A 24,353-nucleotide genomic window follows, 5' to 3' on the forward strand; every position below is an offset into this window, starting at 1 on the left:
GAGGTTTGGGGGGGGGATGTGAGGAAAAACTTTTTTACCCAGAGGGTGGTGAGGGTCTGGAATGCGCTGCCTGGGAGGGTGGTGGAGGCAGGTTAGCCTCACATCCTTTAAAAAGTACCTGGATGAGCACTTGGCATCGTCATAACATTCAAGGCTATGGGCCAAGTGCTGGTAAACAGGATTGGGTAGGTAGGTCAGGTGTTTCTCACAGGTCGATGCAGACTCGATGGGCCGAAGGGCCTCTTCTGCACTGTGATTCTGTGATAGCCTCATCTCCTTTATACATGTTTCTCCCTTTTTAATGGGAATTCCATTCTTCCAATATGTCTTTGCAACTTTACTTTTCTCATAATATAAATCTTTCACGGTACTAATTTTATCAGTAGCCTTTGGGAAAAGTAAACACACTGATTGGCTTAGCTCCTTCTGGCTAAGTGTAACATCTCACCATCTCTCTGAAATTCAAACTACTCTATTTATCTAAAAATGCAAACTTTCCTCACACTTCACATTGTAAAACTTCAGCTGTGTTTAGGTATTTAGCATTTCAAACCTGGCTTCTTGTTGGTAACTCAAAACCTCCAGACCAGCCATTCAATTAAATCCCCACCACCCCTCACCCCCACACACACACACGAACTAACCCAAACCCCCACTATTAACCCACTTTTCCAATAAATCACAACAATATTATGAAAGTTATTATATTTTCATGACATGCCCTTACCTCCGCTTCCTTCAGACGCCTCTCAAACCAGCCTTTTGCCCCATCCATAGCCTGGATCTGCTCTTGGAGCACTTCCACAGTGCTCTGTATAGTCTCCAGCTCCCGGCTCCGAGCCTGTCCGTGTGGGAGGGGACGGCGTTAGCACTGAACTGGCCTGGGCATCACCCGCAGCCCCTCCTACAGATCCTCACCTAGCCACTCCTCCAGGCCCCTGACTCCCTCTGCCAGATCCCCCCTACAACATCTTCCCCCTAACATGTCCCCCAGTCACTCCTCCTGGTCCCTCACTCCCACTGCCAGACTGACCCCAGCGTCTGCACTTGCACCCCGTCTAGGCCCTTCACTCCCTCTGCCTGATATCCCCAACATCTCCCCCAGCCCCCCTGCCCAACAGGACCCCCACCCCCAACCCCTCCTCCAGTACCCGCGCACTTCCCCCGGAACCCCACCCCAATCTTCCACACCCCCCACCTTCTGACCTGCCCAACTCCATAAACACAGCGTCTTTCTCCCTCTGATTGGACAGTTCACCCTCCCTCATCCTTTGCCGTTGGCCCTTTGCCTCCATCCCCACAATTTCCGCCCAATCACCTCGCCCCCTCACCACCAGACCACCCTCCCCATCAACTCCCCTCCCTATCACCCCACGCCCATTCCTCCCCATTGCCCCGCCCCTCCCCGTCGCCCCGCCCCGTCGCCCTCCCCGCCCCGTCACCCCTCCCCTCCCCGTCGCCCCGCCCCATCGCTCCTCCCCTCCCCGTCGCTCCTCCCCTCCCCGTCGCCCCTCCCCTCCCCGTCGCCCCTTCCCGCCCCGTCACCCCTCCCCCCTCCCCATCACCCCTCCCCATCACCCCGCCCCACATCAGCTTTTCACCCCTCTCCCTCCTCCTCCACCTCCCCCTCCCGGCTCCTCTCCCCTCCCGGCCCCTCTCTCCCTCCTCCCCCCTCCCGGCACCCCTCTCCCTCCTCCTCCCTCTCCTCCTCCTCACCTTCTCGTCCCTCAGCTGTCCCCTCAGCTCCTCCTCCGCTCTGTTCTTCTCCTCGTGAAGCTCTCGAAGCTCCTTCTCGTACTTGGCGCGAATTCCCAGCACCTCCTTCTCGTGCTGCAGCTTCACATTGCTGACCTCCTCCTTATGTCGAGTCTTCTCCTGCTGGGACTCAATAGCCATCTCATCCAGCATGGCCTTCCGCTTATCAGCCGACTGAGAGAAGGCAAACAGGGGGGGAGAGAGCGAGAGAGAGTGAGCGTGCGAGTGTGTGAGAGAGTGAGCGTGCGAGTGTGACAGAGAGGGGGAGTGCGCGGGTGTGACAGAGAGTGAGCGTGTGAGTGTGTCAGCGCACACTGGTGACAGAGAGAGAGGGAGTGCGCGGTGTGACAGAGAGTGAGCATGTGAGTGTGTCAGAGCACACTGGTGACAGAGAGGGAGTGCGCGGGTGTGACAGAGAGTGAGCATGTGAGTGTGTCAGAGCACACTGGTGACAGAGAGAGAGGGAGTGCGCGGGTGTGACAGAGAGTGAGCATGTGAGTGTGTCAGAGCACACTGGTGACAGAGAGAGAGGGAGTGCGCGGGTGTGACAGAGTGAGCGCGCAAGCATGTCAGAGCACACTGGTGACAGAGAGGGAGTGTGCGGGTGTGACAGAGAGAGGGGGAGTGCGTGGGTGTGACAGAGAGAGAGGGAGTGAGCGTGTGAGAGCACACTGGTGACAGAGAGTGAGCGCGCGAGTGTGACAGAGAGTGAGCACGCGAGTGTGACAGAGAGTGAGCGTGCGAGTGTGACAGAGAGTGAGCACGCGAGCGTGACAGAGAGAGAGTGAGCGCGCAAGCGTGACAGAGAGTGAGCGCGCGAGTGTGACAGAGAGAGAGTGAGCGCGCGAGTGTGACAGAGAGAGAGTGAGCGTGCGAGCGTGTCAGAGCACACTGGTGGCAGAGAGAGAGGGAGTGCGTGGGTGTGACAGAGAGAGGGGGAGAGTGCGGGTGTGACAGAGTGTGAGCGTGCGAGTGTGTCAGGGCACACTGGTGACAGAGAGAGAGAGGGAGTGTGCGGGTGTGACAGAGAGTGAGCGTGTGAGTGTGTCAGAGCACACTGGTGACAGAGAGAGGGAGTGCGCGGGTATGACAGAGAGAGAGGGAGGGCGCGGGTGTGACAGAGAGAGAGGGAGTGCGCGGGTGTGACAGAGAGAGAGGGAGCGCGCGGGAGTGACAGAGAGAGAGGGAGCGCGCGGGTGTGACAGAGAGAGAGGGAGCGCGCGGGAGTGACAGAGAGAGAGGGAGCGCGCGGGTGTGACAGAGAGAGAGGGAGTGCGTGGGTGTGAGAGAGTGAGCGTGCGAGCGTGTCAGAGCACACTGGTGACAGAGAGAAAGAGGGAGTGCGTGGGTGTGACAGAGAGTGAGCGTGCAAGCGTGTCAGAGCACATTGGTGACAGAGAGAGAGAGGGAGTGCGCGGGTGTGACAGAGAGAGAGGGAGTGCACGGGTGTGACAGAGAGAGAGGGAGTGCGCAGGTGTGAGAGTGTGAGCGTGCGAGCGTGTCAGAGCACACTGGCGATAGAGAGTGAGCGTGCGAGTGTGTCAGAGCACACTGGTGACAGAGAGAGAGAGGGAGTGCGCGTGTGTGACAGAGAGTGAGCGTGCGAGCGTGTCAGAGCACACTGGTGAGAGAGAGAGGGAGTGCGTGGGTGTGAGAGAGTGAGCGTGCGAGCGTGTCAGAGCACACTGGTGACAGAGAGAGAGAGGGAGTGCGCGGGTGTGAGAGAGTGAGCGTGCGAGCGTGTCAGAGCACACTGGTGACAGAGAGAGAGAGGGAGTGCGCGGGTGTGAGAGAGTGAGCGTGCGAGCGTGTCAGAGCACACTGGTGACAGAGAGAGAGAGGGAGTGCGCGGGTGTGACAGAGGGGGAGTGCGCGGGTGTGACAGAGAGAGGGGGAGTGCGCGGGTGTGAGAGTGTGAGCGTGCGAGCGTGTCAGAGCACACTGGTGACAGAGAGAGGGAGTGCGCGGGTGTGAGAGAGGGGGAGTGCGCGGGTGTGAGAGTGTGAGCGTGCGAGTGTGTCAGAGCACACTGGCGATAGAGAGTGAGCGTGCGAGTGTGTCAGAGCACACTGGTGACAGAGAGAGAGAGGGAGTGCGCGGGTGTGAGAGTGAGCGTGCGAGTGTGTCAGAGCACACTGGTGACAGAGAGAGAGAGAGAGAGGGAGTGCGCGGGTGTGAGAGAGTGAGCGTGCGAGCGTGTCAGAGCACACTGGTGACAGAGAGAGAGAGGGAGTGCGCGGGTGTGACAGAGAGTGAGCGTGCGAGCGTGTCAGAGCACACTGGTGACAGAGAGAGAGAGGAAGTGCGTGGGTGTAAGAGAGTGAGCGTGCGAGTGTGTCAGAGCACACTGGTGACAGAGAGAGAGAGGGAGTGTGCGTGTGTGACAGAGAGTGAGCGTGCGAGCGTGTCAGAGCACACTGGTGACAGAGAGAGAGAGGGAGTGCGCGGGTGTGACAGAGAGAGGGGGAGTGCGCGGGTGTGAGAGTGTGAGCGTGTCAGAGCACACTGGTGACAGAGAGAGGGAGTGTGCGGGTGTGAGAGAGTGAGCGTGCGAGCGTGTCAGAGCACACTGGTGACAGAGGGAGTGCGCGGGTGAGAGAGAGAGGGGGAGTGCGCGGGCGTGAGAGTGTGAGCGTGCGAGTGTGTCAGAGCACACTGGCGATAGAGAGTGAGCGTGCGAGTGTGTCAGAGCACACTGGTGACAGAGAGAGAGAGAGAGAGGGAGTGCGCGGGTGTGAGAGAGTGAGCGTGCGAGCGTGTCAGAGCACACTGGTGACAGAGAGAGAGAGGGAGTGCGCAGGTGTGAGAGAGTGAGCGTGCGAGCGTGTCAGAGCACACTGGTGACAGAGAGAGAGAGGGAGTGCGCGGGTGTGACAGAGAGTGAGCGTGCGAGCGTGTCAGAGCACACTGGTGACAGAGAGAGGGAGTGCGCGGGTGTGACAGAGAGTGAGCGTGCGAGCGTGTCAGAGCACACTGATGACAGAGAGAGAGAGGGAGTGCGCGGGTGTGACAGAGAGAGGGGGAGTGCGCGGGTGTGAGAGTGTGAGCGTGTCAGAGCACACTGGTGACAGAGGGAGTGCGCGGGTGAGAGAGAGAGGGGGAGTGCGCGGGCGTGAGAGTGTGAGCGTGCGAGTGTGTCAGAGCACACTGGCGATAGAGAGTGAGCGTGCGAGTGTGTCAGAGCACACTGGTGACAGAGAGAGAGAGAGAGAGGGAGTGCGCGGGTGTGAGAGAGTGAGCGTGCGAGCGTGTCAGAGCACACTGGTGACAGAGAGAGAGAGGGAGTGCGCAGGTGTGAGAGAGTGAGCGTGCGAGCGTGTCAGAGCACACTGGTGACAGAGAGAGAGAGGGAGTGCGCGGGTGTGACAGAGAGTGAGCGTGCGAGCGTGTCAGAGCACACTGGTGACAGAGAGAGGGAGTGCGCGGGTGTGACAGAGAGTGAGCGTGCGAGCGTGTCAGAGCACACTGATGACAGACAGAGGGAGTGTGCAGGTGTGACAGAGAGTGAGCGTGCGAGCGTGTCAGAGCACACTGGTGACAGAGAGAGAGGAAGTGCGCGGGTGTGACAGAGTGAGCGTGCGAGTGTGTCAGAGCACACTGGTGACAGAGAGAGGGAGTGCGTGGGTGTGAGAGAGTGAGCGTGCGAGTGTGTCAGAGCACACTGGTGACAGAGAGAGAGAGGGAGTGCGTGGGCGTGAGAGAGTGAGCGTGCGAGCGTGTCAGAGCACACTGGTGACAGAGAGGGAGTGCGCGGGTGTGACAGAGAGTGAGCATGTGAGTGTGTCAGAGCACACTGGTGACAGAGAGAGAGGGAGTGCGCGGGTGTGACAGAGAGTGAGCATGTGAGTGTGTCAGAGCACACTGGTGACAGAGAGAGAGGGAGTGCGCGGGTGTGACAGAGTGAGCGCGCAAGCATGTCAGAGCACACTGGTGACAGAGAGGGAGTGCGTGGGTGTGACAGAGAGAGGGGGAGTGCGTGGGTGTGACAGAGAGAGAGGGAGTGAGCGTGTGAGAGCACACTGGTGACAGAGAGTGAGTGCGCGGGTGTGACAGAGAGAGGGAGTGCGCGGGTGTGACAGAGACAGAGGGAGTGCGCGGGTGTAACAGAGAGAGAGGGAGTGCGCGGGTGTGACAGAGAGAGAGGGAGTGCGCGGGTGTGACAGAGAGAGAGGGAGCGCGCGGGTGTGACAGAGAGAGAGGGAGCGCGCGGGTGTGACAGAGAGAGAGGGAGTGCGTGGGTGTGAGAGAGTGAGCGTGCGAGCGTGTCAGAGCACACTGGTGACAGAGAGAAAGAGGGAGTGCGTGGGTGTGACAGAGAGTGAGCGTGCAAGCGTGTCAGAGCACATTGGTGACAGAGAGAGAGAGGGAGTGCGCGGGTGTGACAGAGAGAGAGGGAGTGCGCGGGTGTGACAGAGAGAGAGGGAGTGCGCAGGTGTGAGAGTGTGAGCGTGCGAGCGTGTCAGAGCACACTGGCGATAGAGAGTGAGCGTGCGAGTGTGTCAGAGCACACTGGTGACAGAGAGAGAGAGGGAGTGCGCGTGTGTGACAGAGTGAGCGTGCGAGCGTGTCAGAGCACACTGGTGAGAGAGAGAGAGGGAGTGCGTGGGTGTGACAGAGTGAGCGTGCGAGCGTGTCAGAGCACACTGGTGACAGAGAGAGAGGGAGTGCGCGGGTGTGAGAGAGTGAGCGTGCGAGCGTGTCAGAGCACACTGGTGACAGAGAGAGAGAGGGAGTGCGCGGGTGTGAGAGAGTGAGCGTGCGAGCGTGTCAGAGCACACTGGTGACAGAGAGAGGGAGTGCGCGGGTGTGAGAGTGTGAGCGTGCGAGCGTGTCAGAGCACACTGGTGACAGAGAGAGGGAGTGCGCGGGTGTGAGAGAGAGAGGGGGAGTGCGCAGGTGTGAGAGTGTGAGCGTGCGAGTGTGTCAGAGCACACTGGCGATAGAGAGTGAGCGTGCGAGTGTGTCAGAGCACACTGGTGACAGAGAGAGAGAGGGAGTGCGCGGGTGTGAGAGTGAGCGTGCGAGTGTGTCAGAGCACACTGGTGACAGAGAGAGAGAGAGAGAGGGAGTGCGCGGGTGAGAGAGAGTGAGCGTGCGAGCGTGTCAGAGCACACTGGTGACAGAGAGAGAGAGGGAGTGCGCGGGTGTGACAGAGAGTGAGCGTGCGAGCGTGTCAGAGCACACTGGTGACAGAGAGAGAGAGGAAGTGCGTGGATGTAAGAGAGTGAGCGTGCGAGTGTGTCAGAGCACACTGGTGACAGAGAGAGGGAGTGCGCGTGTGTGACAGAGAGTGAGCGTGCGAGCGTGTCAGAGCACACTGGTGACAGAGAGAGAGAGGGAGTGCGCGGGTGTGACAGAGAGAGGGGGAGTGCACGGGTGTGAGAGAGTGAGCGTGCGAGCGTGTCAGAGCACACTGGTGACAGAGAGAGGGAGTGCGCAGGTGTGACAGAGAGAGGGGGAGTGCGCGGGTGTGAGAGTGTGAGCGTGCGAGCGTGTCAGAGCACACTGGTGACAGAGAGAGGGAGTGTGCGGGTGTGAGAGAGTGAGCGTGTCAGAGCACACTGGTGACAGAGAGAGGGAGTGCGCGGGTGAGAGAGAGAGAGGGGGAGTGTGAGCGTGCGAGTGTGTCAGAGCACACTGGCGATAGAGAGTGAGCGTGCGAGTGTGTCAGAGCACACTGGTGACAGAGAGAGAGAGAGAGAGAGGGAGTGCGCGGGTGTGAGAGAGTGAGCGTGCGAGCGTGTCAGAGCACACTGGTGACAGAGAGAGAGAGAGAGGGAGTGCGCGGGTGTGAGAGAGTGAGCGTGCGAGCGTGTCAGAGCACACTGGTGACAGAGAGAGAGAGGGAGTGCGCGGGTGTGACAGAGAGTGAGCGTGCGAGCGTGTCAGAGCACACTGGTGAGAGAGAGAGGGAGTGCGCGGGTGTGATAGAGAGTGAGCGTGCGAGCGTGTCAGAGCACACTGGTGACAGAGAGAGAGAGGGAGTGCGTGGGTGTGAGAGAGTGAGCGTGCGAGTGTGTCAGAGCACACTGGTGACAGAGAGAGAGAGGGAGTGCGTGGGTGTGAGAGAGTGAGCGTGCGAGTGTGTCAGAGCACACTGGTGACAGAGAGAGAGAGGGAGTGCGTGGGTGTGAGAGAGTGAGCGTGCGAGCGTGTCAGAGCACACTGGTGACAGAGAGAGGGAGTGCGCGGGTGTGACAGAGAGAGGGAGTGCGCGGGTGTGACAGAGAGAGGGGGAGTGCGCGGGTGTGACAGAGAGAGGGGGAGTGCGCGGGTGTGACAGAGAGAGAGGGAGTGCGCGGGTGTGACAGAGAGAGGGGGAGTGCGCGGGTGTGACAGAGAGAGAGGGAGTGCGCGGGTGTGAGAGAGAGAGAGAGGGAGTGCGCGGGTGTGACAGAGAGAGAGGGAGTGCGCGGGTGTGAGAGTGAGCGTGCGAGTGTGTCAGAGCACACTGGTGACAGAGAGAGAGAGGGAGTGCGCAGGTGTGAGAGAGTGAGCGTGCGAGTGTGTCAGAGCACACTGGTGACAGAGAGAGAGAGGGAGTGCGCAGGTGTGAGAGAGTGAGCGTGCGAGTGTGTCAGAGCACACTGGCGACACAGTGACCGGCCCCACCTGCCTACCTTCCGGGCTTCCTCCAATTCCTTCTGGAGCTGGTCTTTGTCTTGTTCCAGTTGCTGTGACTGCTCCAGCAGGAGGCCATTGGCCTGACTCACCCCCTACAGAGCACACAAGAGGTGGTTACTGACTGGCACCTCCACAGGTACGGCTGCCCCCTCCCTGGGCACTCCACCCACTTCCACTACACCCTCCCCACCCTCGGCACCTCAACCCACACCCCTCTCCTTGATACACCCGCCGCCTGTGTAACTCCCCTGGGCAAACCCCTCTGCCCACTCCCCAGGCACTAACCAGAGACAGCCATCTCTGTAACCTCCTCCAGCCCCCACACCCCTCCCTATCTCTGTAACCTCCTCCAGCCCCCACACCCCTCCCTATCTCTGTAACCTCCTCCAGCCCCCACACCCCTCCCTATCTCTGTAACCTCCTCCAGCCCCTACACCCCTCCCTATCTCTGTAACCTCCTCCAGCCCCCACACCCCTCCCTATCTCTGTAACCTCCTCCAGCCCCTACACCCCTCCCTATCTCTGTAACCTCCTCCAGCCCCTACACCCCTCCCTATCTCTGTAACCTCCTCCAGCCCCTACAACCCTCCCTATCTCTGTAACCTCCTCCAGCCCCTACAACCCTCCCTATCTCTGTAACCTCCTCCAGCCCCTACAACCCTCCCTATCTCTGTAACCTCCTCCAGCCCCTACACCCCTCCCTATCTCTGTAACCTCCTCCAGCCCCTACAACCCTCCCTATCTCTGTAACCTCCTCCAGCCCCTACAACCCTCCCTATCTCTGTAACCTCCTCCAGCCCCTACACCCCTCCCTATCTCTGTAACCTCCTCCACAGCCCCTACAACCCTCCCTATCTCTGTAGCCGCCTCCAGCCCCTACAACCCTCCCTATCTCTGTAGCCGCCTCCAGCCCCTACACCCCTCCCTATCTCTGTAACCTCCTCCAGCCCCTACACCCCTCCCTATCTCTGTAACCTCCTCCAGCCCCTATGACCCTCCCTATCTCTGTAACCTCCTCCAGCCCCTACAACCCTCCCTATCTCGGTAATCTCCAGTCCCTTCAACCCTCCCTATCTCTGTAACCTCCTCCAGCCCCTACAACCCTCCCTATCTCTGTAACCTCCTCCAGCCCCTACAACCCTCCCTATCTCTGTAACCTCCTACATCCCTCCGAGATCTCTGCGCTCCTCCAATTCCAGCCTCTTGACCATCCCCCGATTCCCATCGCTCCGCCATTGGTGGCCGGGCCTTCAGCTGCCTGAGGGGGCCCTGAGCTCTGGAATTCCCTCCCACTCTCTTCCTTTAAGATGCTCCTTAAAAACCGACCTCTATGACTGAGCTTTCGGTCACCTGTCCCTAACGTCCCCTCGTGTGGCTCGGGGTCAAATTCTGTCTGATAAGCGCTGTGAAACACCTTGGGGCCATTAGCGAGATGTGCTATATAAAGGCAAGATGATGTGGACTCCCACACAGAGAGAACGAGAAAGGGAAAGAGAGACAGAGACAGAGCATGCACAAGCATGCGATGGAGAAGCGAGAATAAGGGAGAGACAAGGAGCGAGAACGAGGGAGAGAGAAGAGAGAGAAAGAATGAAAGAAAGGGGAGGGAAAGAAAAAGATAGAAAAATCTGGTCAGGTGGGTTAGAGAGAGAGAGAGAGGAAATCAGCCAGGGTTCCTGCTCCTGATCACTGTCCAGTGACCCCTGGGTTAGAGAGAGAGAGAGAGAGGGGAAATCAGCCAGGGTTCCTGCTCCTGATCACTGTCCAGTGACCCCTGGGTTAGAGAGAGAGGGGAAATCAGCCAGGGTTCCTGCTCCTGATCACTGTCCAGTGATCCCTGGGTTAGATAGAGAGAGAGAGACAGAGAGGGGAAATCAGCCAGGGTTCCTGCTCCCGTTCACTGTCCAGTGATCCCTGGGTTAGAGAGAGAGAGAGAGAGGGGAAATCAGCCAGGGTTCCTGCTCCTGATCACTGTCCAGTGATCCTTGGGTTAGAGAGAGAGAGGGGAAATCAGCCAGGGTTCCTGCTCCTGATCACTGTCCAGTGATCCCTGGGTTAGAGAGAGAGAGAGAGAGGGGAAATCAGCCAGGGTTCCTGCTCCTGATCACTGTCCAGTGATCCCTGGGTTAGAGAGAGAGAGAGAGGGGAAATCAGCCAGGGTTCCTGCTCCTGATCACTGTCCAGTGATGCCTGGGTTAGAGAGAGAGAGGAAATCAGCCAGGGTTCCTGCTCCTGATCACTGTCCAGTGATCCCTGGGTTAGAGAGAGAGAGGAAATCAGCCAGGGTTCCTGCTCCTGATCACTGCCCAGTGATCCCTGGGTTAGAGAGAGAGAGAGAGAGAGAGAGAGAGGAAATCAACCAGGGTTCCTGCTCTTGATCACTGTCCAGTGATCCCTGGGTTAGAGAGAGAGAGAGAGGGGAAATCAGCCAGGGTTCCTGCTCCTGATCACTGTCCAGTGATCCCTGGGTTAGAGAGAGAGGGGAAATCAGCCAGGGTTCCTGCTCCTGATCACTGTCCAGTGATCCCTGGGTTAGAGAGAGAGAGGAAATCAGCCAGGGTTCCTGCTCCTGATCACTGTCCAGTGATCCTTGGGTTAGAGAGAGAGAGAGAGAGAGAGAGAGAGAGAGGAAATCAACCAGGGTTCCTGCTCTTGATCACTGTCCAGTGATCCCTGGGTTAGAGAGAGAGAGAGAGGGGAAATCAGCCAGGGTTCCTGCTCCTGATCACTGTCCAGTGATCCCTGGGTTAGAGAGAGAGAGGAAATCAGCCAGGGTTCCTGCTCCTGATCACTGTCCAGTGATCCCTGGGTTAGAGAGAGAGAGAGAGAGAGGAAATCAGCCAGGGTTCCTGCTCCTGATCACTGTCCAGTGATCCCTGGGTTAGAGAGAGAGAGAGAGGAAATCAGCCAGGGTTCCTGCTCCTGATCACTGTTCAGTGATCCCTGGGTTAAAGAGAGAGAGAGAGGAAATCAGCCAGGGTTCCTGCTCCTGATCACTGTCCAGTGATCCCTGGGTTAGAGAGAGAGGGGAAATCAGCCAGGGTTCCTGCTCCTGATCACTGTCCAGTGATCCCTGGGTTAAAGAGAGAGAGAGAGGGGAAATCAGTCAGGGTTCCTGCTCCTGATCACTGTCCAGTGATCCTTGGGTTAGAGAGAGAGGGGAAATCAGCCAGGGTTCCTGCTCCTGATCACTGTCCAGTGATCCCTGGGTTAAAGAGAGAGAGAGGAAATCAGCCAGGGTTCCTGCTCCTGATCACTGTCCAGTGATCCCTGGGTTAGAGAGAGAGGGGAAATCAGCCAGGGTTCCTGCTCCTGATCACTGTCCAGTGATCCCTGGGTTAAAGAGAGAGAGAGAGGGGAAATCAGTCAGGGTTCCTGCTCCTGATCACTGTCCAGTGATCCTTGGGTTAGAGAGAGAGGGGAAATCAGCCAGGGTTCCTGCTCCTGATCACTGTCCAGTGATCCCTGGGTTAAAGAGAGAGAGAGGAAATCAGCCAGGGTTCCTGCTCCTGATCACTGTCCAGTGACTGCTGCTGTGAAGAGTTATGTGCGATGGAGTCTCGGTGCGCGTGTGTGAACTCACGCGTGCAGTGGGTTCAGTCCCGTGCTGGGCGGGGCCAGGCAGGATCGTCACAGGCCAAAAACACGGCCTGGGTGCTTCCCCCAGAGTGCGAGAGCCTCTCGCCACCCCCAACTCCCCACTCACCCCCCTCTCTCTGGCAAGGCATGGCTTCGTGTAACTGCCACAGTGCTGGGGTGAGCAGCAGAGTGAGAGATCGAGTGCAGGGGGCAATAGGCCTTTGCCCTGTCACCTTCGGAGCTCAGGTGTCTGGGCGCAGGGAGCAGAGAGTGTGCAGGCCCCGTGACCAATTTAACCGTGCCGACTGAGATATTCCTAAGAGCGGGAGGCAGGAACTCTCCCAACGCAGGAACCGGGACCCCCCCCAATAACCTCGGGGGTCAGAGGTGGTGGGTTCGAGACGCCCCCCCCCAACCCCCCCAGGGGCTCAAGCCCTCGGACTCCAGGGGGCGGCGCCGTGCCACCAGATGCCCAGCGCCGAGGTGGAGGGGGTCACCGCGCTGCCCGAGGTCCCATCTTTCGGGGTGAGGCCCCGTCTGCCCCCTCGGGTGGGTGTAGAAGATCCCATCGGCCACAATCGGAAGGTGGGGGCGGGGTTGGTTTGGGAGTTCTCCACCCCCCACCCCCCCGGTGTCCTGAGGCCCATATTTATCCCTCAAACCAAAAAACGGATGACGATCCGGGTCACGGCCACGTGGCTGCTTTGTGGGATCTTGCTGTGCACAAAAGGAGCTGCTGAGTTACCTGCAGCGCCACAGGGAGCGAGCTCATCGGCGGCGAGGTGTCCTGGGCCATCGGCCTGTTCCCGCTGCTGTGAAGCCACTCGCATGAACTACTCCGGGCCCAGTGTTTCTGCCCCACACCAGCCCCCTCCCTCCCACCACACCTCCTGCCCCCCCTCTTCATCTCCCCTCATCCTTCTATTCCCTTCTCCAGCCTCCCCCCCCCACCCCAGCACCTTAAATACATCGACACTGCTCAGCTCTGTCTACAAATGAAGCCGCCAAGCAATGGAGGAGAAACCCTGTCACTCCGAACACCCGCTTAGGAGGACAGTGTAAAAGATAGGATCAGGAAGAGGCCATACTGCTCCTCAAGCCTGTATTCTTTAAAAATTCACTTATGGGATGTGGGTGTCGCTGGCTGGGCCCAGCATTTATTGCCCATCCCTAATTGCCCCTTGAGAAGGTGGGGGGTGAGCCGCCTTCTTGAGCCGCTGCAGTCCCGTGTGGTGTAGGTACACCCACCGCGCTGTTAGGGAGGGAGTTCCAGGATTCGGACCCAGCGACAGTGAAGGAACGGCCGATATATTTCCAAGTCGGGATGGTGAGTGAGGCTCGGAGGGGAACTTGCAGGTGGTGGTGTTCCCCATGTGTCAGCTGCCCTTGTCCTTCTAGGTGGTAGAGGTCGTGGGTTTGGGTGGCGCTGTCGAAGGAGCCTTGGCGAGTTGCTGCAGTGCATCTTGTAGATGGTACACACACTGCTGCTCCTGTGCGTCGGTGGTGGGGGGAGTGAATGTTTGTGGATGGGGTGCCGATCAAGCGGGGCTGCTTTGTCCCGAATGGTGTCGAGCTTCTTGAGTGTTGTGGGAGCCGCACTCATCCAGGCAAGTGGGGAGTATCCCATCACACTCCTGACTTGTGCCTTGTAGATGGTGGACAGGCTTTGGGGAGTCAGGAGGTGAGTTACTCTCCGCAGGATTCCCAGCCTCTGACCTGCTCTTGTAGCCACAGTATTTATATGGCTGGGTCCAGTTCAGTTTCTGGTCAATGGTAACCCCCAGGATGTTGATAGTGGGGGATTCAGCGATGGTAATGCCATTGAATGTCAAGGGGCGATGGTTAGATTCTCTCTTGTTGGAGATGGTCATTGCCTGGCACTTGGGTGGCACGTCAGCCAAAGCCTGAATACTGCCCCACCACTCAATCCCATCACATCCCAACTCCACGTTCCCGCCCTGGCCCACGGATCCCTTGGTGCCGAGAAAACAATTTGTATACAAATGTTTTTGGGTTTCGTAGGTGGAAGGGCCGCCTCTACCTTGGTCCCAGCCCGAGGACGTGAAAGGGGCTATGTAAATGCAAGTCTGATGGGAGCCGGGTGGGGGGGGCTGGAGGGGTGAGAGCAGGAATCAGCCTCGGCTCTCCCAGGGCCCCCTGGGTGGGAGAGGCAGCCAGCCTTTTGCCCAGGGAGGCGGGACCAGGCGGGCAAGAGTGTCAGGCCCGGGTTTCCAGGACCCAAAGGCCTGGCTGCCGCCCCACTGCCTGGAGGGGGGGTGGGAGGGGGACATCGGGGCACCATCGGCCCCAGACAGGGTCAGCGGCTGCGGGAGGGGAGCAGGGTGCAAGGGGCAGAGTTGCAGGCCCGCTCCGTGTGCGTTCAGCTTGAAACCGCTTCGCATCGCGGCACAGCCTCCGCAGAAATCAATGGGGGAGCGTTTAATATTTGATGTGAATCTCTAACCTTGTTTCAACCCTGAAATACAATGTCGGCTGCATTAACAGACACTTGATGACCATCTAAATTATGCAGAAAGCAGAGCGAGCGGAAGCCGACGTTTGCCAGTCAAACCGTGACCACAACAGCTCGAAAATCGCCAACATAAAGGCCCACATTTCAGCAGCTTATAGCATCAGTAGAATAATGCTGGAGGGTTCAGGATAACACTGGGGTACAGTACTGGTGGGGACGGGTCTGTCACTGTATAACACTGGGGTACAGTGCTGGTGTGGACGGGTCTGTCACTGTGTAACACTGGGGTACAGTACTGGTGGGGACGGGTCTGTCACTGTATAACACTGGGGTACAGTACTGGTGGGGACGGGTCTGTCACTGTATAACACTGGGGTACATTACTGGTGGGGACGTGTCTGTCACTGTATAACAATGGGGTACAGTACTGGTGGGGACGGGTCTGTCACTGTGTAACACTGGGCTACAGTACTGGTGGGGATGGGTCTGTCACTGTATAACACTGGGCTACAGTACTGGTGGGGACGGGTCTGTCACTGTATAACACTGGGGTACAGTACTGGTGGGGACAGGTCTGTCACTGTATAACACTGGGCTACAGTACTGGTGGGGACGGGTCTGTCACTGTATAACACTGGGGTACAGTACTGGTGGGGACGAGTCTGTCACTGTATAACACTGGGGTACAGTACTGGTGGGGACGGGTCTGTCACTGTATAACACTGGGGTACAGTACTGGCGGGGACGGGTCTGTCACTATAACACTGGGGTACAGTACTGGTGGGGACGGGTCTGTCAGTGTATAACACTGGGGTACAGTACTGGTGGGGACGGGTCTGTCACTGTATAACACTGGGGTACAGTACTGGTGGGGACGGGTCTGTCACTGTATAACACTGGGGTACAGTACTGGTGGGGACGGGTCTGTCACTGTATAACACTGGGGTACAGTACTGGTGGGGATCAATCGAGCCACCGCTCTGAACAGGAAGATGATGGTAAAACAGAAATAAACTAAACATTCTCACCCACGTTCCAGAGGTTACAGGACAGTGATTAGGGGCAGACACAAGGCTGATATCAGTTACTCATTCTCCCTGCTCATCAGCACCAATTGCTGAGCACAGCACTGGCAGGGGCAGGCCTGGAGTCTCCCTGTGCTGTCAGAGACCTCAGCTGCTGCCTTTTACCTCAGTGTCCTCCAGGCTCTCACTGGGCACAACACAACAAAATCTGCTGCCCTCCTTCCCCATCTAGTGGCCTACCATGTTACAACAGTTACTCTGCTCCTGACTGCCCCATCAAACACTCCCAGGACAGATACAGCACAGGGTAAGATACAGAGTAAAGCTCCCTCTACACCGACCCCATCAAACACTCCCAGGACAGGTACAGCACAGGGTTAGATACAGAGTAAAGCTCCCTCTACACCGTCCCCATCAAACACTCCCAGGACAGGTACAGCACGGGGTTAGATACAGAGTAAAGCTCCCTCTACACTGTCCCCATCAAACACTCCCAGGACAGGTACAGCACGGGGTTAGATACAGAGTAAAGCTCCCTCTACACCGTCCCCATCAAACACTCCCAGGACAGGTACAGCACGGGGTTAGATACAGAGTAAAGCTCCCTCTACACTGTCCCCATCAAACACTCCCAGGACAGGTACAGCACGGGGTTAGATACAGAGTAAAGCTCCCTCTACACAGCCCAAACGAAGGTATTTTGACCCTTTACCCCATTCCCACTCGAGCAGCATGTTGTCTTCCGTTGTAAACAATCCCATTCAATCTTCCCACCATTGGCAAGTTCACCTCAAATGTTGTATTTCTTCAACACATCAGCCCTGTACAGAAACTGAGGTCCCACACAGAATGAGTCCCACTCAGGCATACCTGTAGCTGGCTGCTGAGGTCATCCCTCTGGGCCATGAGCGCCTCCAAATCACTCTGTCGTTGCTGCACTTCAAGAGTGAGCGACATGACCTGATCTCGCAGCACATTCATCTCCTGGGTCTTAGCCGTCTGAATCTATTCACAGACAAAAAAACCCATCAAGTTATGTTAGAGTAAAGCTCCCTCTACACTGTCTCCATCAGACATGCCCAGGACAGGTACAGCACGGGGTTAGATACAGAGTAAAGCTCCCTCTACACCGTCCCCATCAAACACTCCCAGGACAGGTACAGCACGGGATTAGATAAAGAGTAAAGCTCCCTCTACACTGTCCTGTGAGAAGGTTCCTCACACCAGTCTGCCTCTATGACGAAGATCAGTTTGTGCTGTCGATCGAGGATCGGTCCTGCCAATGGCTTCTCCGGAATTCCTGACCGAGGTCCGTGCTGAGCGCCCCCCTCAGGGCTTGGCTGGAAGCCCTGGGCGGGTTTCAGGGGGACGGCGCTCCTGGCAACTCTCGGTCTGTTGGCCAGTTGACCAGATTAACCGTGGGGGGGGGGACCATCACCGAGGATCTCACTCAGCCTCAGTCGGAGAATGGAGGGAGGGGCGGCCGGGGCTTATTGCAAGGCAGAGACCTCCAGAACCCCAGGGGTGGTAACTGGAAGTTTCTCAGATGTCAGCGGGGATCGGCACGCTTCTGTCGTTCTCGATACAGACAGGGGATGCAGGAGGCACAGTTCACAAGCCTGCAGCTTATAGAACAGGGGGCACATCGGTGAAGCAGAAGGACACAGGCTGGACTCCTGACATGGGCAAGCTGAGGGCAGCAACAGTTTAGGGAGGTGTCAGGTGCTAAGAGTCAAGTGACGCCCTCTGCCGAGATCTCTGCTGTTGGGGAAGAGGCCAAGGGCCTTGTGATGGGACCTGGGCCTTGGGTCTGGCCAATTACCGCTCACCTCGGGCCCACATCCTGACGCCCTGCGGAGCCAAGTCGTGTCTCGCTAACCCGCCCCCACCCACCCACCCCCTCCAATCACCACGAGATCCTCCTTGTCCATTCAGTGGCTCAGAGATCCCACAGTGTCGGACCGGTCGACAGCGGACCCCCACTTTTCGCGAGACGCTTTCTGAAGCTGGTGGAGGTACCTGCTCTAGGGCTGCTAGACCTGTGCGGAGGGCATCGTTCTCAGACAGGATGCTCTCCACCTGCTCCTGACACTCTGCACTCTGACACTCGACCTTTCACCCGACGAAGGACGGCAACAGCACGGCAATGGCACATCAGCAGGCGAGAGAGAGGGAGAGGGGGAGAGAGAGAGAGAGAGAGGGAGAAAGAGAGAGAGAGAGGAGAGGGAGAGAGGGGAGGGAGAGAGGGAGAAAGAAAGAGATGTGGAGAGGGCGGGAGAAAAAGAGAGAAAGAGGGAGAAAAAGAGAGAGAGAGAGAAAGACGGGAGTTGTTAAAAACAGCACAGACCAGGTTACTCGCAGTCAATTAACAGATTTGCAAGGTGGGGGGTTTAAGGGAGAGAGCGACGGAGCGAGAGGAGCTCCATAATAATCAAAAAATCAATAATGAGCGAGATCAACACAAGCTGACAGAGTGACAAGGGGGTGGCGAGAGGGACAGGGGCCACGAGCGGGCGATGGGGCGCGTGAGAGATGGGGCCAGAGACGGGGTGGCGATGGGGCCAGAGACGTGGGCAGCGATGGGGCCAGAGACGTGGGCAGCGATGGGGCCAGAGACGTGGGCAGCGATGGGGCCAGAGACGTGGGCAGCGATGGGGCCAGAGACGTGGGCAGCGATGGGGCCAGAGACGTGGGCAGCGATGGGGCCAGAGACGTGGGCAGCGATGGGGCCAGAGACGTGGGCAGCGATGGGGCCAGAGACGTGGGCAGCGATGGGGCCAGAGACGTGGGCAGCGATGGGGCCAGAGACGTGGGCAGCGATGGGGCCAGAGACGTGGGCGGGCAACAGGGCCAAAGGGTGACGGGGCGAGAGGCAGGGTGGCAACGGGGCAATGGGTGGGCAACAGGGCCAGAGGGTGACAGGGCGAGAGGCAGGGTGGCAATGGGGCAGTGGGCGGCCGATGGGCTGACAGGCAGGTGGGTGACAGGGTAAGAGCCGGATTGGTGATGGGGCAAGTCGCAGGTGGGCGATGGGGCAAGTCGCAGGTGGGCGATGGGGCAAGTCGCAGGTGGGCGATGGGGCAAGTCGCAGGTGGGCGATGGGGCAAGTCGCAGGTGGGCGATGGGGCAAGTCGCAGGTGGGCGATGGGGCAAGTCGCAGGTGGGCGATGGGGCAAGTCGCAGGTGGACGATGGGGCAAGTCGCAGGTGGGCGATGGGGCAAGTCGCAGGTGGGCGATGGGGCAAGTCGCAGGTGGGCGATGGGGCAAGTCGCAGGTGGGCGATGGGGCAAGTCGCAGGTGGGCGATGGGGCAAGTCGCAGGTGGTCGATGGGGCAAGTCGCAGGTGGGCAATGGGGCAAGTCGCAGGTGGGCAATGGGGCAAGAGCCGGATGGGTGATGGGCAACGGGGCAGGTGGGTGGCGCGCGAGTGATGGGGGAATTGCGACAGAGAGAGAGACAGACACACACACACACCGAACCAAAGCACAGAACAGAGACAGAGACATTTTGAGAACTGTAATTGTAATGAGATTGTAAACAGTGAGAAGCTGAAGTCCCGACACTGTTACAGAGCAAACACTGAGAATGTCTGGTAGCTGTGGTTGGAATTCAGTGTCCACGACAGTAACGGGGGGGGAGGGGGGTGGTCACAGGCCTAGAGCTTTCAAATAGAACCAAAATACTGAGATAGAACTGATCCAGAATCAATAACACACAAACCACAAGGTATCCTCTAAACCGGGGACGGGTTCAGTCAGGAGTCTCTGGCTAAGTCACCATGGACCCCTTCCCGTTCACTCCCACTGTACACAATCCCAACAGACCCAAACCCCTTCCCACTCACTCCCACTGTACACAATCCCAATGAACCCAAACCCCTTCCCGTTCACTCCCACTATACAGAATCCCAATGGACGCAAACCCCTTCCCACTCACTCCCACTGTGCACAATCCCAATGGACCCAAACCCCTTCCCGTTCACTCCCACTGTACACAATCCCAATGGACCCAAACCCCTTCCCACTCACTCCCACTGTACACAATCCCAATGAACCCAAACCCCTTCCCGTTCACTCCCACTGTACACAATCCCAATAGACCCAAACCCCTTCCCACTCACTCCCACTGTACACAATCCCAATGGACCCAAACCCCTTCCCACTCACTCCCACTGTGCATAATCCCAATGGACCCAAACCCCTTCCTGTTCACTCCCACTGTACACAATCCCAATGGACCCAAAACCCTTCCCGTTCACTCCCACTGTGCACAATCCCAATGGACCCAAACCCCTTCCCATTCACACCCACTGTACACAATCCCAATGGACCCAAACCCCTTCCCATTCACTCCCACTGTACACAATCCCAATGGACCCAAACCCCTTCCCGTTCACTCCCACTGTGCACAATCCCAATGGACCCAAACCCCTTCCCATTCACTCCCACTGTGCACAATCCCAATGGACCCAAACCCCTTCCCATTCACTCCCACTGTACACAATCCCAATGGACTCAAACACCTTCCCATTCACTCCCACTGTACACAATCCCAATGGACCCAAACCCCTTCCCGTTCACTCCCACTGTAAACAATCCCAATGGACCCAAACCCCTTCCCGTTCACTCCCACTGTAAACAATCCCAATGGACCCAAACCCCTTCCCATTCACACCCACTGTACACAATCCCAATGGACCCAAACCCCTTCCCGTTCACTCCCACTGTCCACAATCCCAATGGACCCAAACCCCTTCACGTTCACTCCCACTGTCCACAATCCCAATGGACCCAAACCCCTTCCCGTTCACTCCCACTGTCCACAATCCCAATGGACCCAACCCCTTCCCATTCAATGTAATTGTGTGTGATCTTGCTCTACGCACTGACTCTTATCGCTAATAAACTGGATCAGTGATCCAGGAAGACTAACAGACAGACTGTGGAACCAGTGGCATTCCAGCGGGGCATTTGGGACCTCGGGAACTTTGCCTCCAGACACACAGGCTCACCTGATCGCGGAGTGTCTGCAGGACCACGTCGTGCTCCTTCTGTAGTTTCTGCAGGTAATCCTTCAGGTCGGCCAGGCTCTGGGCAGAGAGAAAAAGAGGCCGAGAGCCACATCGGTGCAAGCAGAATATCTGTCACATGGCAAACTCATTGGGCAATGCACCCCGAGGCGGAGGGGCTAGTTTAAATCGGCAGGGATGGGGGGAGGGGTGTGTGAGAGAGGGGCAGGAGGCACGTGCGAGAGAGGGGCAGGGGGCGCGCGCGAGAGAGGGGGAGGGGCGTGCAAGAGAGGGGGAGGGGCCTGTTCCTGTGGTAAGGGGACCTCTCCCAGGTCAGAAACAAGGACCCACCATACTCGGGCCCCGAGCCCGTATCCGATTGGCCAGAACAGGGGTCCCAAGCCCATATCCGATTGGTCAGGGCAGGGTTCCCGACCCCGTACCTGATTGGCCAGAGCAGGGGCTCTGAACCTGCACCCGATTGGCCAGACCTGGGGCTCCGAGCCCGTATCCGATTGGCCAGGGCAGGGGCTCCGAGCCCGTATCCGATTGGCCAGGGCAGGGGCTCCGAGCCCGAAACCGATTGGTCAGGGCAGGGGCTCCGAGCCCGTATCCGATTGGCCAGGGCAGGGGCTCCGAGCCCGTATCCGATTGGTCAGGGCAGGGGCTCCGAGCCCGAATCCGATTGGCCAGACCTGGGGCTCCGAGCCCGTATCCGATTGGCCAGGCTGGGCCCCAGCGTCCGTACCTGATTGGCCAGGGCTGGGCCCCCAGCATCCGTACCTGATTGGCCGTTTGTGCCTCTTGCTGCAGTCGCTGGTTTCGGGCGTTGAGAGATTTCAGCTCCTCCTCCTTTCGCTGCTGAACTTCCTCAATCTTCGTCCTAGAGGGAATGGGAGGGAGGGAGGGAGGGAGGGAGGCGGAGACAGAGGGAGGGAGGGAGGGAGGCGGAGACAGAGGGAGGGAGGGAGGGAGGCGGAGACAGAGGGGAGGGAGGGAGGCGGAGACAGAGGGAGGGAGGGAGGCGGAGACAGAGGGAGGGAGGGAGGCGGAGACAGAGGGAGGGAGGGAGGCGGAGACAGAGGGAGGGAGGGAGGCGGAGACAGAGGGAGGGAGGGAGGCGGAGACAGAGGGAGGGAGGGAGGCGGAGACAGAGGGAGGGAGGGAGGCGGAGACAGAGGGAGGGAGGGAGGCGGAGACAGAGGGAGGGAGGGAGGCGGAGACAGAGGGAGGGAGGGAGGCGGAGACAGAGGGAGGGGAGGGAGGCGGAGACAGAGGGAGGGAGGGAGGCGGAGACAGAGGGAGGGAGGGGAGGCGGAGACAGAGGGAGGGAGGGAGGCGGAGACAGAGGGAGGGAGGGAGGCGGAGACAGAGGGAGGGAGGGAGGCGGAGACAGAGGGAGGGGAGGGAGGCGGAGACAGAGGGAGGGAGGGAGGCGGAGACAGAGGGAGGGAGGGAGGGAGGCGGAGACAGAGGGAGGGAGGGAGGGAGGCGGAGACAGAGGGAGGGAGGGAGGGAGGCGGAGACAGAGGGAGGGAGGGAGGGAGGCGGAGACAGAGGGAGGGAGGGAGGGAGGCGGAGACAGAGGGAGGGAGGGAGGGAGGCGGAGACAGAGGGAGGGAGGGAGGGAGGCGGAGACAGAGGGAGGGAGGGAGGGAGGCGGAGACAGAGGGAGGAGGGAGGAGGAGGCGGAGACAGAGGGAGGGAGGGAGGGAGGGAGGCGGAGACAGAGGGAGGGAGACAGACAGACGGAGACAGAGGGAGGGAGACAGACAGACGGAGACAGAGGGAGGGAGACAGACAGACGGAGACAGAGGGAGGGAGACAGACAGACGGAGGAGGGAGACAGACAGACGGAGGGAGGGAGACAGACAGACGGAGGGAGGGAGACAGACAGACGGAGGGAGGGAGACAGACAGACGGAGGGAGGGAGACAGACAGACGGAGGGAGGGAGACAGACAGACGGAGGGAGGGAGACAGACAGACGGAGGGAGGGAGACAGACAGACGGAGGGAGGGAGGGAGACAGACGGAGGGAGGGAGGGAGACAGACGGAGGGAGGGAGACAGACAGACGGAGGGAGGGAGACAGACAGACGGAGGGAGGGAGACAGACAGACGGAGGGAGGGAGACAGACAGACGGAGGGAGGGAGACAGACAGACGGAGGGAGGGAGGGAGACAGACAGACGGAGGGAGGGAGGGAGACAGACAGACGGAGGGAGGGAGGGAGACAGACAGACGGAGGGAGGGAGGGAGACAGACAGACGGAGGGAGGGAGACAGACAGACGGAGGGAGGGAGGGAGACAGACAGACGGAGGGAGGGAGACAGACAGACGGAGGGAGGGAGACAGACAGACGGAGGGAGGGAGGGAGACAGACAGACGGAGGGAGGGAGGGAGACAGACAGACGGAGGGAGGGAGGGAGACAGACAGACGGAGGGAGGGAGGGACCAAAGTAAATTGAGACAAACAAAAAGGAAACAGTGAAGAGCAGGTGGATTTGTGGTCAATGTGGATACAGGTCTCCCTCTCATTCCTGTCAGACTTCCCACAAACCCACACAGCAATCATTCCTGGGCTGCGCACCCCAGGGTTGGGGCAAGCATAAAGCTTGGAGTGATTATCAGCTAGTGTTCTCCCAGTATGACCTGACCCTCCGACAGTGCGGTGCTCCCTCAGCACTGACCATCCGACAGTGCGGCGCTCCCTCAGCACTGACCCTCCCACAGTGCGGCGCTCCCTCGGCACTGACCCTCCCACAGTGCGGCGCTCCCTCGGCACTGACCCTCCCACAGTGCGGCGCTCCCTCGGCACTGACCCTCCCACAGTGCGGCGCTCCCTCGGCACTGACCCTCCGACAGTGCGGCGCTCCTCGGCACTGACCCTCCCACAGTGCGGCGCTCCCTCAGCACTGACCCTCCGACAGTGCGGCGCTCCCTCAGCACTGACCCTCCCACAGTGCGGCGCTCCCTCGGCACTGACCCTCCGACAGTGCGGCGCTCCCTCGGCACTGACCCTCCCACAGTGCGGCGCTCCCTCAGCACTGACCCTCCGACAGTGCGGCGCTCCCTCAGCACTGACCCTCCGACAGTGCGGCGCTCCCTCGGCACTGACCCTCCGACAGTGCGGCGCTCCCTCGGCGCTGACCCTCCGACAGTGCGGCGCTCCCTCAGTACTGACCCTCCCACAGTGCGGCGCTCCCTCAGCACTGACCCTCCCACAGTGCGGCACTCCCTCGGCACTGACCCTCCGACAGTGCGGCGCTCCCTCAGCACTGACCCTCCGACAGGGTGGCACTCCCTCAGCGCTGACCCTCCCACAGTGCGGCGCTCACTCAGCACTGACCCTCCGACAGTGCGGCACTCCCTCAGTACTGACCCTCCGACAGTGCGGCGCTCCCTCAGTGATGGATATGGTGGCCCCTAACCCACTCGGCTGGTCGCCAAGGTTTGCGCATCTATGCCTACCTGCTGTCGTTGTAGAGTGCTTCCTTCTCAGACTGCAGACGCAGAAAGCTAGAGAGACAGAGGGAGAGGACAGAAATGTTAATGTGCTGGCATTGGCAATGATGCCTGTCAACGAACACAGGGGAGGACTATGTTGGTACACTCCCTTGATAAGTGGCGGGACAAGGCCATTGAACTCCTCCAGCCTGTGCCGCTATTCAACTTGATCCGTGCGATTGGTAGCTCAGCCCCGTTTAGCACCCTTGGCCCCTTATGCCTTAACACCCAGCGTACCTCGAACCTCACAACCCCCTCTCCCCCATCACTCCTCATACCAATAATTCCCGCTTGGGCCTGGGACAAAGACCCCACTTGGAATTCGGCCAATGGCTGAATGCCCGGCTGATGACCAGCGGCCGGGATCACACTGGGAGGGTAAA

General features: G+C 59.1%; 1 protein-coding gene across 1 annotated transcript; it reads right to left on the reverse strand.

Moving 5' to 3' along the window:
* Positions 1-727: 727 nt before the first annotated feature.
* Positions 728-23,982, reverse strand: LOC144678055 (GRIP1-associated protein 1-like; the record flags this gene model as incomplete). The annotated part of the gene is made up of 8 exons (XM_078537979.1): positions 728-841; positions 1,717-1,929; positions 8,376-8,471; positions 16,327-16,461; positions 17,476-17,568; positions 20,469-20,546; positions 21,249-21,348; positions 23,935-23,982. Coding segments are annotated over 8 exons (877 nt in total), but the record flags the coding sequence as incomplete, so codon positions are not given.
* Between the last annotated feature and the right edge of the window lie 371 nt (positions 23,983-24,353).

This window comes from Cetorhinus maximus, unplaced genomic scaffold (assembly GCF_964194155.1).
Source record: "Cetorhinus maximus unplaced genomic scaffold, sCetMax3.hap1.1 HAP1_SCAFFOLD_3506, whole genome shotgun sequence".
Taxonomy (NCBI): Eukaryota; Metazoa; Chordata; class Chondrichthyes; order Lamniformes; family Cetorhinidae; genus Cetorhinus; species Cetorhinus maximus.